General features: G+C 40.2%; 1 protein-coding gene across 17 annotated transcripts in view; it reads right to left on the reverse strand.

Annotated features, from left to right (window-relative positions):
- camk2d1 (calcium/calmodulin-dependent protein kinase (CaM kinase) II delta 1) overlaps positions 1-17294 on the reverse strand; it is a 110942-nt gene that overhangs the window by 26617 nt on the left and 67031 nt on the right. For all 17 annotated transcript variants that reach the window (XM_044183262.1, XM_044183260.1, XM_044183256.1 and 14 more), the window contains exons 7-12: positions 11016-11118; positions 9259-9342; positions 7571-7665; positions 3295-3417; positions 3068-3151; positions 2761-2803 (exon numbers count right to left, since the gene is read on the reverse strand). In XM_044183262.1, the coding sequence (XP_044039197.1) occupies positions 2761-2803; positions 3068-3151; positions 3295-3417; positions 7571-7665; positions 9259-9342; positions 11016-11118 (532 nt within the window). The remainder of the gene's footprint in view (positions 1-2760; positions 2804-3067; positions 3152-3294; positions 3418-7570; positions 7666-9258; positions 9343-11015; positions 11119-17294) is intronic.

Consider the following 17294-nt stretch of genomic DNA (forward strand, 5'->3'; position numbering starts at 1 on the left):
ATGGCCAATTACTAGCAACCTCAAAGTGGGCCCTGCTAGAATTGGAAGCAGAAGAGAAAAATGCAAATTAAGTCAGGAGATGAAATAAAACTTAGTGAGTCATTAGCCTGGAACATGCAATTAGATCCATCTGACAAGACTATAGGAGACACTGTCAGCAGCGCCGGGCAGTCAGAGCAGCAGTGTCCAGGGAACTGAGCTCTTTAGCTTCTTTTTTCTGACTTTGATTCAACACGCTACAAAAAACACCTTTGATTTAAGGAGTGAGCTAAAATCATGCAAGTGGTGATTGTGTCTTCAGATTTTGGTGGCCAATGAAGACCATCTGCTTTTCAGTTAACATGCAAGGACAGCCTGAGACACGAATAGATGATTGGTAGTGGCAGGGAGAGCACGTGGGTATCAGGGCTTTGTGTATCCTCTACGACAGTGAGGGGTTTATTGGCAGGAGTGATTTGTCAAACCACAGACATGTGTATGTTTAGTAACTGATAGAGGCTTTGCAGTGACATCAAATATCTTTTAGCAGCCATATTGGAGGAACATCTTTTGAGGAACATTTTTAAAAAGGCAATAAACTTTAATATCCAGTCAGTACAGCCCAATCTAAATGATCTCTTCAGGTGGAGTTGTTTTGTGTTTAGCCATAGCCATGACTCAAAACCAGCTTAAAGCTCCTATGTGTAGATTTTTTAAATGATTCATCATTCAAATTACTCTAATGACATCAGGTTTTGTTTGTGTCTTTTCGGATAATACGACTGTGAGTCGTTACACAACAATCTAAGAAGGATTCCTGGTACTGTACATGTAGATGACATCAACCATATTTGTGCTCTGTTGGTTTTTGTAACTGTCAGTAACTGAAAAACTGTGACTCAGAAGTGTGGCAAAACTAATAATTAAAGTATAAGGAATCCAAAGCAACTGACAAAAGAATTTTACTGCATTATCACAATATTAAGATTTAACAGATTAAGATTCTACATACTATATCTATACAGATAACTATCTGTATAGATATAGTATTTTTTTTGCATGTTTGTCACACTTAAATGTTTCAGATCATCAAACAAATTTAAATATTAGTCAAAGATAACACAAGGAAACACAAAATGCAGTTTTTAAATGAAGGTTGTTATTATTAAAAGAAAACAAAATCCAAACCTACATGGCCCTGTGTGAAAAAGTGATTGCCCCCTAAACCTAATAACTGGTTGGGCCACCCTTAGCAGCAACAACTGCAATCAAGCGTTTGCAATAACTTGCAATGAGTCTTTTACAGCGCTGTGGAGGAATTTTGGCCCACTCATCTTTGTAGAATTGTTGTAATTCAGCCACATTTGAGGGTTTTCAAGCATGAACTGCCTTTTTAAGGTCATGCCACAGCATCTGAATAAGATTCAGGTCAGGACTTTGACTAGGCCACTCCAAAGTCTTCATTTTGTTCTTTTTCAGCCATTCAGAGGTGGACTTGCTGGTGTGTTTTGGATCACTGTCATGCTGCAGAACCCAAGTTCGCTTTAGCTTGAGGTCACGAACAGATGGCCGGACATTCTCCTTCAGGAGTTTTTGGTAGACAGCAGAATTCATGGTTCCATTTATCACAACAAGTCGTCCAGGTCCTGAAGCAGCAAAACAGCCCCAGACCATCACACTACCACCACCATATTTTACTGTTGGTATGATGTTCTTTTTCTGAAATGCGGTGTTACTTTTATGCCAGATGTAATGGGACACACACCTTCCAAAAAGTTCAACTTTTGTCTCATCAGTCCACAGAGTATTTTCCATGTAGGGCCATGTAGGTTTGGATTTTGTTTTCCCTTAATAATAACAACCTTCATTTAAAAACTGCATTTTGTGTTTCCTTGTGTTATCTTTGACTAATATTTAAATTTGTTTGATGATCTGAAACATTTAAGTGTGACAAACATGCAAAAAAATAAGAAATCAGGAAGGGGGCGAACACTTTTTCACACCACTGTACATACATACATACATACATACATACATACATACATACATACATACATACTTTGGAATTTTTCAATAGAATTTTTCTTCCATTCCTCCAATATGACCACCAACGGATGCACTGTGTCAGCTGAAAGCCCTATACTGGTGCTTTAGTAGACATGACATGCCTCAGTACCAAACCGGACAGTGTAGTTTGACACTGTGAAGAAGTGCTATGTTAAGAACTCTTACCTTACACATGAGTTACCACACAAGAGATGGAAGGAAGAAAAACAGAAGTAAACACTAAGGGCATGATTACACTGTGATTGAATACTGCCAACTGACAGTTTAGAGTTTACAAAAATAAAAGTAAGCTGAATAAAACAAATGTAAGCTTGTCTGTCATTTGTCATAAAAAGAAACAATCAATAATGTTAGACTCTGTTTGAGTGTTTTGCCCTTTAAAAAGGGACCTGAAGATGGGACTGCGTCGATCTGTATGGTTATTCAGTCTCTGTTGATAGCAATTGAAAAGGGACTCCAAATGGAGTTTATTGGGCTCTAAAGGCCAGCAAATGTGAAAAACAGCTGCACTCAAAAGAGCAACATCTTAAACAATACCTAAAATTATAATGAAGACAGAGTTAAGGAGGTGTCAAGGAAAAAACTGACATCAGTAATGGTGTTTCTGCCTAGAAGAACAACATGTAGCATTGCCATGTAAGGCATCAATATTTCAGGACTAGAAGGAATGTCAGCATTAGCTGTCAATCTTCATTATAACTGGTTCAGTCCTACCTGAGAAGTTGCGAGTCGCGAGCATAGTAGTCAGGATAGCGCCCTAGGGAGAGAGAAATAGACACTGAGAGGAACAAACTCCTATGTTTACATAGGCTGAAAGGTTAATGATTAGATATTCTGGTGCCCACGACTGGATTTGGCTGATTTTTGTAGCCTTCATCAGCTTAAAAGCTAAGTGGAAGAGTCTTTTCAAGAAAAAGACCAAATCTATTAACTTTCTCTTCAGAGTTGAATGCAGCAACTGAACAACAGGTCGCCTGAGGCATTTGCCCCATCTTGTATAGTAGCTCATGTTGTCACTCACCTTGAGTTTCCTTCTAGCGTTGAATTTCTTCAGGCACTCCACAGTCTCCTGTCTGTGCATCATGGACGCCACAGTGGAGCGTTGCTGTAAACACAGAGAGACAGATTGGTGTTAAAAGGTGTGTTCACAGGCAGTTTTTGATTAGAAGAAGACCTGCCTTGATTGCATTTAGTGATATATTTAGGACTGAACGGGTGGATGTGACAGTGTTTGAGTGCGACACCTACACAGATCCAGGGGTGTTTGAGTGCATCTGTGGCGGTCACTCTCTTGGCTGGATTAATGGTCAGCATCTTGTTGATCAGGTCTTTGGCCTCTGGAGTCACTGTGTCCCACTCAGGCGAAGGGAACTGTTTGAGGAATAACATCACAGAAACCGTTTAGTGTCCCACCAACCATCTATAGTGCCAATATGCATCAAATACCTCGATTATGTCTACATATTAATTTGCAAGATTAGTGAACATTAAGAAGTTATAAAATTGTTTTTGTTGAGTAAACCGCCATGCACACCATTCCCTCCCATTCACTTGAACAGAAACAAGTAAGTTGAGGTGTTTTCCGTCCCTGATAAAGGTCACTGCAAGTATCTACGAATATCCAACAATCCATTCTGAAGTACTCCGGGCTCGGGCTGGGTATTGAGCCTCCAGAATTTTGGAAACCAACGAAAATGTGTCAGTATCATTGACTTTTCAAAAGAGTCATGTACTTAAAGTTGTTACTTAAAGTCAAATACCGTGTCAGATTTTTAAGACTCACTCCCTTATTCTTTGATCAGATTCTTTTCACATTTCGACTGTATTTTGTTAAAGAAAAGTTCTTTATTTAAGACTGATGCATTGTGGAGTTTGGCATTTATTGTTAAATGAAAAAAACAAACAAAAAAGGTTAAAAGATGTTTATATTCCCCAAATTAAAAGGTAGCCTGGGGAGTTTTCTTCCAAACAAATAAAGTTCTGTTTACATTCAGTTTTTCTCACCAAAATGCATTGCATGTATCCTTGAGGCCTGACAAAAGTGTTAAATGCATTTCCTTCCTCATACAACATTTGCAAAGCTGTTTGTGTTGAAAAACTTAAAACCTGCATGTTACATCCATGTTTGCTAGCTTGCAGCCTTCTTCCCTGCCTTTTGTTGGAGCATTTCTACTTTTCTTGCCGCGTTACAGCTACCATCTGTAGAGTAGTGGAACTGTGTGAAAATATTGGCAGGAACATATGGAAGCGTATACAGGACTATATCCAAATGATAATGTAAACTTGAAAATGTAATTCCACAATAGCATTATAATTTTACACATATGTATATATTATTTGAGTGAAAATGAAATAATCCAATTTGCATTTTCATTTTCACTTACTCATTTGGGTGTTCTATGACCATATTAAAATGAAAACGGAAAGCTGTTTGACATTTACTTTTCAAGTCGTACCGTGGACAAATGTTAATTTTGAAACTTTGAAAATGAAAATGAAATATAAACAATGTAACTGGATTTTAAGTTTTAAGTTTAAGTCAAAATGAAAATGCAATTTTCTAACAATATGAAAATGAAAACAGCAGTTGACATTTCATTTTCAAAGACTTAACCTGCTCTACAGTGGACATTATTCCAATGCATTAAGCATTGCAGGATAAGCAGCGAAGACACGGCGGGTTCAGGCGGGGACAGGAGGGACATCAAGTGGTAGAGGAGTGAGAAAGAGGTCGGGCATCAGTCAGTATCCACCTCCGGAGGCCTGAGCAGGGGGTTATACCACGGGGTCAGCCCCGGGGTGCCAGGAGTAAAACCCGGCAAGAAAAGCACCTCTGTAACGTTACAGTGTCTTCGTCGTCACCAGAGTCACAGTCCTGGTCGGAGCCGCTGTAAGTCACCTCGGTACTGTATTCCATGTCGGCCCTGAAAACCTCCTCCTCTCGGCGGTCCAAAGCTCCTGCGCTAGCGCTGTAAACAAGACATCACTCAGCCGATGCTCTGCGCTCCCAGTCCGGGCAGAGTGAGCTAACAGTATTGTACTGTACCCCAGAAAAGCTGCGGCATCTCGTTTTTCAAACCGAATTCTTGTCTCATTTGTGGTCTGATAAACAGTCAATTCATCAAATTCAGTGCCCCATATCACTATTTTCACCAAGTTTCAAGTTGTGTTTTTGTACAGTAATCCAGTAGTCAGTGAGGCCCGGCGGCCTTTCTGCCACAAGCGGACTACGCACGAACAAAGCAGCAGATGTTCAGGCAAGTGACGTCCTAACTGAAGACCCGCCCTGATGAGAGCACTGACAGATTACATTTTCATTTGCATTTGACCCCAAAAGAGCGCGGTGTCATGTAAATGACAGGGGGCGCTGTTTTGCTTATTGCATTTGAATATGGTCCACTGTACAGCAGGTTAAGTCTTTGAAAATGAAAAGTCAAATGCACTTTTCATTTTCAAATTGTTAGAAAATTGCATTTTCATTTTGACTTAAATATTGCTTGTATAAATGGAAAATCAGGATACATTGTTTATATACAAATTTGAATTAACATCTGTCCCATCATATTGTCCACTGGACAGCTTAGAAAATTAAATGTCAAACAGCTTTTCCATTTTCATTTTGATATGGTCATAGAACGCCCATACGAGTATGGGAAAATGAAAATTGGATTATTGCATTTTCATTTTTACTCAATAAGTACGTGGAAAATGATAATGCTATTGTAGAATTACATTTTCAACTTTACGTTATCATTTGAATATAGTCCTGTATATGCTTCCATAGAAATGTGTGTCTCTCACATTCAGGTGTGTGCAGGTTCGTCCTTGTTCGTGCATGATACAAACAAAACGGGGACCCGCTTATCAAAACATTGCTTCATGACACTGAGTACTGGTATCAGTACCAAAAGTAAGGTATTGTTTTGGCACTGATATTGAACATTTTCAAACAATGCCCAGTGTTGTGGGAGTGTCTGTGATGAAGTATCACATCCCTGATGTGTCCTGGCTGCAATTACACATCAACTGAAAGTGTTTTTTAACTGATATGCATGTAAATGTAAAATTAGTTGCTGATTCCCAATGTTTATTATTTCCATTAATCAAATCTGCATTATATAATAACAAAACATTACCTAAATGAATTGCACATTCATCCATCATGTTCCATCCTGCATCATTTCTTAGAGGGGACAAAGCTGGTACTTCGTAGACCCCTTTGTTTTAACAGTATATTTGACCTATAGTTCCTGACCCAGTTCAAGCTTCAAGTCCGATGTACTGGACTTGAAAATTTTACCTCTCCAACATAATTCCATCCATCTCCCTTTCCTTCTCCTGCTCCCACCCATCCGGCTGGTTGTGCAGTAGAGACCAGACAACAGACACTGTTACAACCTGTCTGCTATGGTGCAGTTTGCCAAGAGATATTGAAAGAAATATATGAAAGGAGAGGAAACATATAGCAGCATAACAAAATAATCATTTGATTAAAACAATTTAGAGGATGCCAGAGTTAAAGAGAGATGCTTCAGGAAGAAAACAGAAAAGTGTCCCCTCAGTCAACCCTCTTATTACAAATACCAAGGACCATCAGGGCAACATCAAATTAGCACAACTTGGCCCTGAAATGCAAATATACAATAGCACCCTATCTCTAAAACCCTAGTTTATTAAAACACTGAGGAAAACCAATATACATGACAATATACAGAGTCAGTGAACACAGCCTGGCCATCAGAACAGGTAGACACAAGCAAACCTGTCAACCAAGAGAAGACGGGCTGTGTTTTCACTGTGCTCGCAGAGCCTTACTTTCTCACTGAATGCACCACTATGCTGAGAGAACACTTCTTCTACCAAGCCAGCATCATATGTCCTAAAATCCTACATCACACACGTACGGGTAAACGTCCTTACATTTGGGTAAGGAAACACGAAAACAGTTGTTTTAGCTGCAAAACATGTATCTGCACGCGACAATCAGATATAAAACTACAATGTATGTATGTATGGAGTATTAGGACCACTTGAGTTAAGAATAAAGTTATATAATATAATGAGATGTCACATAACTTCCATTTTGTCTCATGATATTTTAACTTTTTTCTACAACTTACAAATTTATATTTTAACACGAAGACTTTGATTGTATAAGCATATGGCTTTTTGACGTCTCCTGTCACATCTTTGCTTCACTTCTGTATAATAACTTGTATAAGCTATGTGCAAAACACCTAACAACTAAACTATTTCATCTTTATTATTGAAATATCAAATTAATTTCCCCTCACAGCGGCCCTAATGCTGTCATCTTTTGTTTAGCATTGTTCTATCATTTGCTGTTAGCTATGTTCTATATGTGTCTTTCGGGTTGTGACTGTATATTTATCTTTTTTCTCCTTATGGAAATATATTATGTTGTGGCTATAATGTTACATTAACATTCTTTCAAATAATGTTTATTTGAATTTGATTTCATTTTTAAAAAAAGAGAGCATGTGTGTGCCAGAATAACACTCACATCATAAGCACCAGCTTTAATCTGCTGGTAGAGTCTGTGCTGGTCCTCATCCCAGAATGGAGGATATCCCACCAGGAGGATGTAGAGGATGACACCTACACACACACACACACACACACACACAATGGTCAAAGTTAATCATGACAGACCTCTCATATTGTGATCCATAAATGAATTTCAAAGCTGATACTCTGTGAACATACAACAATGTTAATGACTCAATTATCAAATCCATAACTTTGTACCAGCAGTATCAGGTGAGAATAGAAGAAATGCAGATAAATACACACATATAATGCTTAAATAAAGAACAGTGCGGTAACTCACACACAGTCACACACTATGTGCTAGTGTTGTAGTAGGTTTTTGATTGGCTGGCCAGTTTCCAGGAAAAGATGAAAGGCCCTCTATCTGACACAGAGACAGTCTGACCACAAACACAACACCAACTAATGTTTCTGTGGACTCAGTGTGTCAGCACAGGTGTGTGGAAAGGAGCATGTGTGTGTTTTAGACAGTGTGTGTGTTTGACATCTCAGGCCCAGGTGGCCTGGCCCATCAGAAGGTTGTGTAATGAGCGTCAGCGATGATTAATTCAAGAGGTTAGAGTCCTCTGTACTCCTCTGTGGTACATAAACTAGAGAGTACAACACACACACCCACTCACATGCATGCATACACACATCCGATCTACAGCAGAAAGGACTGAATGAAACAACATTAAAATGAATTTGAGGGGTTATCATTTGACAAGAGGTGTATGAGACGTTCCATGACGGCTTGGAAAGCAAAAGACTAATACTAAATACTAATTTTAACTTTATCATTGTTTACACTTAATTTACACTGGCCCCATCATCTTTTGTATCACTTGGCTGCAGGACACCAACGTTGGTTAAGGACAAAAATTAAATGACACTTCTACTAGGGCTGTCAGTTTCTATTTGAAATTTGAACTACTACTTCAGTGATTCATGCGAAATGAACAATCGTGACACCAAACCATTGGAAAAGTAAAGTGTGGAAGCAGTTTGGATTCGACACCAAAGATGGAAAAATCGTGGATAGAGGTAAGGCTGCTTACAGACTGACTTACAGTAACATTACCACGGCAACAAATTGATAAGAAGTTAGCTCGTCATTCAAACTGGGCCACAGCCAGAATGTTTGACATATGTGTGTCGTGAGTCCAAGTCCCCCCAACATTCCCCCAACCGCCACAAAACGGTGACCAAACACCAAATAGAAAGTCAGTATATTTTTGTAATTGTTTGGATTTTTTAATATTCTATTTATGAAACACTTTCTGTAAATCTTATTTCTAACATGAAGTTCTAAATATTGTGTTAAAGCTCTTTTGTATTTACTTCCCTAATTTTTTTTCTTACTGACAGAGGACCCCGTTTACTCTAAACAGTGCTGAACAGTGTCCTGTAGTAGCAGCAAACACTACAGCGTTTTAAAGGAGTAGTTCAACATTCGGAAACACTGTCTAATGTCTGTGTGTTAAGTACAGAGATGGTGGCAGGAGGTGATTAGCCTAGCTTAGCATAAACACTCGAAGCATAGAAAGCCTGTGATTGGCTGTTTCAGGCCATAACATTTGTGTGCAATTAATAATAAGCAGCTGCTCCACGAGGCTTCCCCCAATTAAACAAATCAACAGTTAAGTTAGCCCGGAGTCTTACCACAGGCCCACATGTCCACCGGCTTGCCGTAGGGATCTTTTCTCAGTACCTCTGGGGACAGGTACCCTGGGGTCCCAGCAAAACCTGGAACACACGCACACATAAACACATCAACAAACCCTACAGAGCAACCCCTCTATTTTAATAAAAGCTTAGGCCATGCCACGCATTTCTAATTTGTTTAGCCTGACACTGAATTTACCACCTTCTGTATGTCAAAGTCTATCAAAAACCTTCTGCTAAAAGCCCATAAAGTTAAGTTTATGAGCCGAGATTAAGAGGCTGCAAGAAAAACATCCCTTTGTGGGTATTTAGTTTGGCTCATGACCAGCAACATGCAGCCTACTTTTAAAAAAGCCTCAAAGTACCAGCAGACCCTTTGGCCAATGAGACGTAGTACGAGTAGTAGTTAAGTCAGAACACAAAGTGAACTGATTCCAGATGGAGCTGGGGGAATAGACCAATTATTTCTCTGTTCTACAGGGAACAGGGAGAAGAAATAGGTCTGAAATATATTCAATCCAAACCTAATATAAGAACCGAGAACAGTGGCACACCTAGTCCCGATAGATAGATAGATAGATAGATAGATAGATAGATAGATAGATAGATAGATAGATAGATAGATAGATAGATAGATAGATAGATAGATAGATAGATAGATAGATAGATAGATAGATAGATAGATAGATAGATAGATAGATAGATAGATAGATAGATAGATCTTTCATGATAAAATGGCCTAGTTGAAGATGTTCATTTGATTGTGCCGTTTAAAGAAATATAAAACTAGAGCAAAAAAATCTCCATTGCTCTATTTTCTTCAATCAGCTAAGTAAGACCTTTCCTGAGAAAAGCAGCTGAATAAGTGCACAAATGTTACAATTGTGGTGGGGTGGCTGTGGCTTAGTCATCTACCAATCGGAGGTCGGTGGTTCGATCCCGGCTTCCCCCAGCCCACATGTCGAAGTGTCCTTAGGCAAGATACTGAACCCCAAATTCTGAGTTGGTTTCTTTGTTCTGATGAGCAGTTGGCATCTGCCATCAGTGAGTGAATGTGATATGTGCTTTGAGTGGTCAGAAGATAGAAAGGCGCTATCCAAATACAGTCCATTTACAATTGTCGTCAGAGAGAAAATTAGACATTTAGAGATGTCTGAAATTGGATTTGTGCAAGGATACAGGAAAAAAGTATGTACAGTTCCGTATGTACATGGATACTATTTATGAATAAACATTGTCATTGTCACTCTCCTCTGTCCATTTATATACAGTATGTGGTCTATTGAAAATCTGTGGACATCCAGGCAAAAACACCAATAATTGCGTATAGCGTGAAACCTTTTCTTTTTATAAAAACTGTACTAGAGCATGTATAGTACCGCCAACATGCCACTTTGTTAGCATTTCTAAGTAGCCCAGCTAAGACATGTGGTGATTATGCCGTAAGCCTGTAAATGAAGCGAGTGAAAATATCCAAGAGTTCAATAACATTCATGAGCCGCTACTGTGTTTGGCTGGTAGTATTGCTGGCCACCGCTGACTCATTTCACATATAATTTCTAAAGAACACTCTGTACCTTGAAATATACAAACCTGATTCAAATCCTGAATAAGGAGGTTAGATAGTGAACTCCAAAAACAGGGCTGTTAAACATAACAAGCCAACAAAAATTGAAAATATTAATCCCAAAATTACAACTAAATTACCAAAATTCACAAAACAAAAACTAATTTAGAGAGTCATGTGTACTTACCAAACCATGCCTGCTGGTCTCCCTGCACTTCAATGGCCAGGCCAAAATCTGCCAGTTTAACTGCTGCCCCCTTCAATTTGCTGGCTAAGAGCAAATTCTCCGGCTTGGAGTGAAGAAACACAGACAAAAACTTTCAGTACCGTGCACTAATATAGTGACTTAATTTTAAAATGAAAATAAACATGACTGAGGTAAAGCCTTAAAAGATTTTCTGGTGTTTATGCTATGGGCAGCTCACAGGCTTTTAGCAGCGGGAAGGGTTATTATAGTCCACAGAGTAATATCATTAAGGAGTGATGTCATACAGTGAGTTTGAGCGTTCAGCAGTTAGGACTAATAGCTGAGCTAGAGGCCAACTGTAACAGCTGTCCAGTCTAACAGATAAATGTCTAGTGGAGGAAGCCATCTACACACAAGAGACTCTACACACACACAAAGGCAAGGCTGACTCATGTTGAGCCCGATTACATTCAGGTTCAGTCAGGGGCCACGGCTGACCTCAGACCAGCAGCATGTGTGGATGTCATTCAACAAGATGCTGGTGGGCTGCGGTCATATTGGGCATAAGAGCCGGCTGGTGTATTTGCTGACATTTTCAAAAGCAGGTAACTTTATGGTGCCAAACAGGGAATTATTCAAAATGACAAACAAAATGGGAGGATGCTGTTGATCAATAGGGAAGGTGCATTTATTTTGCAATAATTATACCCACTTATCATAACAACAGTGGACCCCCTGGATATATCTTATGAGGGGCCACGCAAGTCATTATTCATTCTGAGCCTATCACATACATTCATGCTACTATAATTTCACTCTCACATTTAACCTCCAACTTACTACTTAATACTTTCACATGTGAAAAATCAACTTGGCAACATTAGATGCCCTGCTGGAAGAGTTTACTCTTTATTTTGGCTCAGGGCCCTCATCAGGGCATTTTACATTGATGAAGTACAATAAACATGCTACGGCAAGGGGTAGCCAGGACGACAGGTCAAGGAGGGGGGAGATATCGTCATCATCCCCACACTCCGAGATTGGATACCAAGCCCCAATAATAAGCCCTTACGGCACAGACTCACTTAACACAAGGGAGACTGACCTGACATTGAAGATCATGAGCAAGCTGAACCCCCAATTACAACGATCATCACTACCAAGGCTAAGTGACAAAGTACCATCTGAAAGTCTGCTAGAAGGTGTGAATGCAGCACTACTATCTCTAAGACCATAACTGAGACCAATGAGCTGATATATGCCACAGCAACAGTGATCCTAGAGATGCTTGGCTACAAGATGAACACCATAAGCCAAAAAGAGCATTATCCCACATGGAGGTGAAGGCTAGAGGCCAAGATCAAGGCAACATGGAGCGAAGTTAGTCAACTCACAGAGTTAAAAAGAGGTGCAAGGAAGAAAGGGTTACCTAAGAAATACAACAAACTGTCTATACCTGAGGCACTGGAGACTGCCAAACAAAGGTTCACTCTGGCTACCTGCCTGAAGAGATACACAGGAGAAGCAGAAGCCAGAAGAATAAACTGGATGTTCTCCACCGAACCATCCAAAGTGCACTCTCAGTGGCAGGGTAATAACACAAGAACAGATCCACCCAGGGCTGAGACTGAACAGTACTGGAAGAACATATGGGAGGAGGAGGCATCACATAACACCAATGCTCAGTGGCTAGTGGATCTAAGAACAGACCACAGCAATCTCCAAATAAAATCTAGTAACCATTACAATGGCAGACATCCAAGAAAGAGTGCCAGGTATGAAGAGCTGGACAGCACCAGGCCCTGACATAATCCACACCTACTGGCTGAAGAAACTAACTGGACTCCATGAATGCCTGGCGGCACAAATGGACCAACTGCTGATGGATGGGACCCACCCAGAATGGTTAACCGAAGGACGGACAGTCCTGATAATGAAGGATCCCCAGAAGGGTACGATTACATCCAACTAACGGCCAATAACCAGCCTCTGCACAACATGGAAGCTCCTGTCAGGCATCATAGCGGCTAAGATGAGTAGGCACATGGCTCAATACATGTACAGGGCAAAGAAGGGAAGTGGTAGTAATACCAGGGGAGCCAAGCACCAGCTACTGGTCGATAGAGCAGTCACTCCAGACTGCAAGACAAGGTAGACCAACCTGTGCACTGCCTGGATTGACTACAAGAAAGCCTATGACTCAGTGCCACATACATGGATACTGGAATGCTTGGAAATGTACTAGATCAACACTAAGAGCCTTCATCAAGAACTCAATGGGGCTGTGGAAAAAGAAGTCTAGAAGCCAACTCAAAGCCAGTTGCACAAGTCACCATCAAGTGCGGCATGTACCAAGGTGATGCATTTAAGAACCCTTCACACACTGCTACTGCTTGCTGTAGTCCTTGTGTTTCTAGTCCTCCTTCATAAATGCATGATGGACATTCTCATCTAGAGAAAATAAATGTATGTGAGAGGCACAGAATCAATTATGGCTTATACGGCTCTTCATAGACTGCCTACACACTTTTTAATACTGTCTGAGGTATTCATTCCAGAAGGCATCAGACATGACATTCACTGAAATCAGTCAATGTTCATATTGCAAGGTTGCTTGAGCAGTTAGTAGAGCATGTGTGAATTCTCGTGTAGTAGTCGTGCAGTTTGCTGTGGGCAAAGGTTTGAGGAGGAGGAGGGAAGGAAAGAAGGCAAAAAGGGAAAAGAGGAGAGAGGGAGGAGTGGGGGTAAATGCATTCAACAGCATCATGTAGTCATTGCCAACGCTCCCCACGCTCTGTTTACCCCAACCCTCTGCAACCCCTTCTCACCCCTGGGAAAAAATAAAATAAAATCACGTAACCTTGGGAGTAGGAAAGTGTTGAATTAAGGAAAGGAAAATAAGTTTTGAGTTTTGAGTCATGTCAGGTACTGTGTACCATAACCCTAACGTTAACCCCAACCCCCAGAAAACTCACTATGGCAGGAGGTAGCTCTTGAGAACCACTAACCCCTAAACCTAACCTAACCCCCTTACCCTCAACTTGGGTCTTATTTTGGTAATAATAATTAAATTGTTGCCATAATTTCTATTAGTTAACATTTTACTCCAAGTCCAACAAGGTGGTCAGATGATCAGACAATTTTTAAATGAACCCTCAGGTTAGCCAAACTTGTTTGGAAGAGAAAATGAAGGAAAACCATAAAATTATTACCATTACAGTTTATAGTCTGACGTCCTGGTTCAACTGTGACCTACCGTACTATGTGCACACAGTTTTCCTGTGAATTATTGTTGTTTGATTGTTATGACTTGGATCGGCATGAAACTCTCCCGGTTGAATCATTAGTACAAGGTGCATTTTGGCAAGAAACATCAAATCACCAAGCTAATTCTGTTACATGCAGTGCTGACCGTGGAAGCTAAAGATTATGCTGTTGTGAAAACTGTTAAAACATTCTGCAGCTTACATCAATTCACTTTCACATTCTGGGTCAAATTTTGGATCCATTCCACAGTTATGGTGCGGACAGTCTTTTGTTCTCAACTGCAATGTCAAAAGTTTGAATTTGCTACCACTCTGATTCCCTCCTCTTAATTGCTTAATTGTTCTTTTCCATACCAACAGTGGCCTAAGCTCACGGGTATTGTAGTATATAGACCCGTCTGCCAGGCCAAACTGACGTTGAAATCATTAAAACTGGTGGACGTAACATAAATGTAAAATAGTCCTGTGTTTCTTTGTTAACTGCAGCTCCTCCCACTTTGCAACTCTTATCATTTTGTGTGACGTTATCATAATTGATAGACACAATGGCCAATGCTATGAAAATAAAGCCCTGGTTGTACTAGAGTACTGTACTAGTTTACTAGAGTACACCTACTGGTACTCGAGTTGTCCTTTAACGTATCAAGACTGAAAGAATGTTCCTCATAAGCTGCATCACTAGAAGATTTGATAAAGTGCTTTATGATCACACAGATGGTACCATATGGATGAAGGGTGCTCAGCGCGCTTTAAAGCCTGTTGATGCGTCATTGCTTTTTTCTTTTACAAATCACATTCCGACAGCCTTTAATTACTACCTAGTGTGGCTCTCAGGCCTGCAGATAGGGTTACAACAGCCCCACACATGCAAACACAGTCAAATATACAGGGTGATGAATACAAATAAATACCCAGAAAGCATTTCACTGAAGGAAATGTGCAGGATGTGGCCAAGCTCACAACAAGCCACGTTATTGAGGCTGTCATATCAGCATATTGCACTGTATATTCATCTTGAAAATGTTTGCTGGGTATACACACTCACACAGATACATGACTGGGTTTCTGCATGTGTTTACAATGTACAGTTCATATCAGACTGATCAGGATTAATGTTCCCTCCTCGCTGCTGGTGTGTAATAGCTGTAATTGGATTCTGTCTAATACAGCAAGCCATAAACTAGATAAAATTACTGGCCTGCTAAACCGGTCTGGAGGACTGCTACTGTTACTAACAAATGCACACACTACACTTGCTGCCAAAATATTGCACACAAACAACTTTTCCTCACATTTTAACTTCTTTATCTCATAGGGGAATGTCGCACATTATCTTACAAGTTTATCAGCACATTACTGGGATTTTCTTTCAGCTAAAATTAGAGAGAGAGAATAAGGAAATAAGAAAAGTACAATGTGAATAAGACAAGTCACTGAACTATGGATGGATAGCAAATAAAAAGAAATGTGTCTTAGTAAGGTGTTGTTCCCACATGAGCCTCCAGAACAGCTTCAGAGCTCTTCTGAAGTCTATAACTCTACAGGAGGGATGAAAATCCTTATTGAAAAAGATACATTTGGTGTTTGGTGATGGTGGTGGAGAGCGCCATCATTTTCATACTCCTCAAACCATTCAGTGAGACCTTGATCTGTGTATGGAAGCATCAGCATTTGTTATGTTTCTCCACTCATTTGTTCAGGTTTTTCAATTAAATTGTCACCTGTCTGTGTCCTGCAGCTTCTTCATCAATAATACATTACATGTATTCATAAAATCCAAGCCAAAGTAGATCAAGAGGAAGCCTTTGAGAATAAGCGCTGCGATACTCAGGTCCATGTTTCACCTGGCCCACCTTCCACAAGGCTGAAGTAACACATAAGTGCATAGTAAATGCAATTTCTTTTTGGTTTTTGAGAGTGAGAGAGAAGCATTGACAGAGAGAAAGAGCCTATTAGGTGAGTAAGTACTCTCAGAAGAGGTAGGTCTTCAAGCCATTTTTGAAGACAGAGAGATTCTGCTGACCAGACTGAGTTAGGTGACTCGTTCCACCAATGAGTCACTATACAGAAAAGAGTTTGGATTGAGGCTTATTTCCTCTCAGTGAAGGTAGACTAGTCATTGTTCATTTGCAGTGCTAGTTTCCAATCTTAATGCAAGCAGCAAAAGGGAGTCAGTACATCAAAATGGAGTGACGAGTGTTTTTTGGCTGGTTGAAGACCACAGATGCTGCTGCATTTTGGACTTTTGCAGACATTTGCAGAGGTTTTACTGTGTATGCTGGCTACCCTGCCAGAAGGACGTTACAGTAGTCAAGGCAAGAGATGATCAGTGCCTGTACAAGTAGTGGAGTGGCATACTCGGACAGATAAGACCTGATCTTTCTCATGTTATATACTGCGAAGTGACATGACCGAGCGACAAATGCAACATGCTCGCACATATTGATCCCAAGGCCAAAAACTAATTTCAACGCTGAAGAAAAAAGTGCAACAGGGGTAGCCTTTCTTGGTGGTGCTATAGGAAAAGCAGAAATTGTAGCAGTTCAAAAGGTCTGTATGCACCATTACTGCTCCACAGAAAGGTATGACGACAGCATGAAATAAATCCATGTGTCTAGACTCTTCACATAAACTATAAAGCTTTACAAGAACTTTAGAAAAGACAGCTATGTATTGCTGCGCGCCTGTTTGTGTGTGTTTCATCATTATCTTGAGAAATGAAATCACATGAATACACACAGTGTGGCAAACAGTGCTTTCCTCAGTGCCTCTGCTCTACAGCTTGCTTATTTGTTTTGGCTGTATTTGTTTTGTCTTTGTGTTTCAGCAGTGAGCCGTGGCAGCTGCCTGGCGACAGCCAATCAGAGCGCAGAGAAAAGGCAGTCGGCGAATGCAAAATCCGAGGTTCTTATTGCTGAGAATAAACCAAACCTCAGACACACCTGGTTCATTTGATTGGCAAATCAGAGCTTTGGGAGCAAACCATATAGAGAAGCAGCATTACAGATGGAAA

Source organism: Siniperca chuatsi, linkage group LG22 (assembly GCF_020085105.1).
Source record: "Siniperca chuatsi isolate FFG_IHB_CAS linkage group LG22, ASM2008510v1, whole genome shotgun sequence".
NCBI classification, from domain to species: domain Eukaryota; kingdom Metazoa; phylum Chordata; class Actinopteri; order Centrarchiformes; family Sinipercidae; genus Siniperca; species Siniperca chuatsi.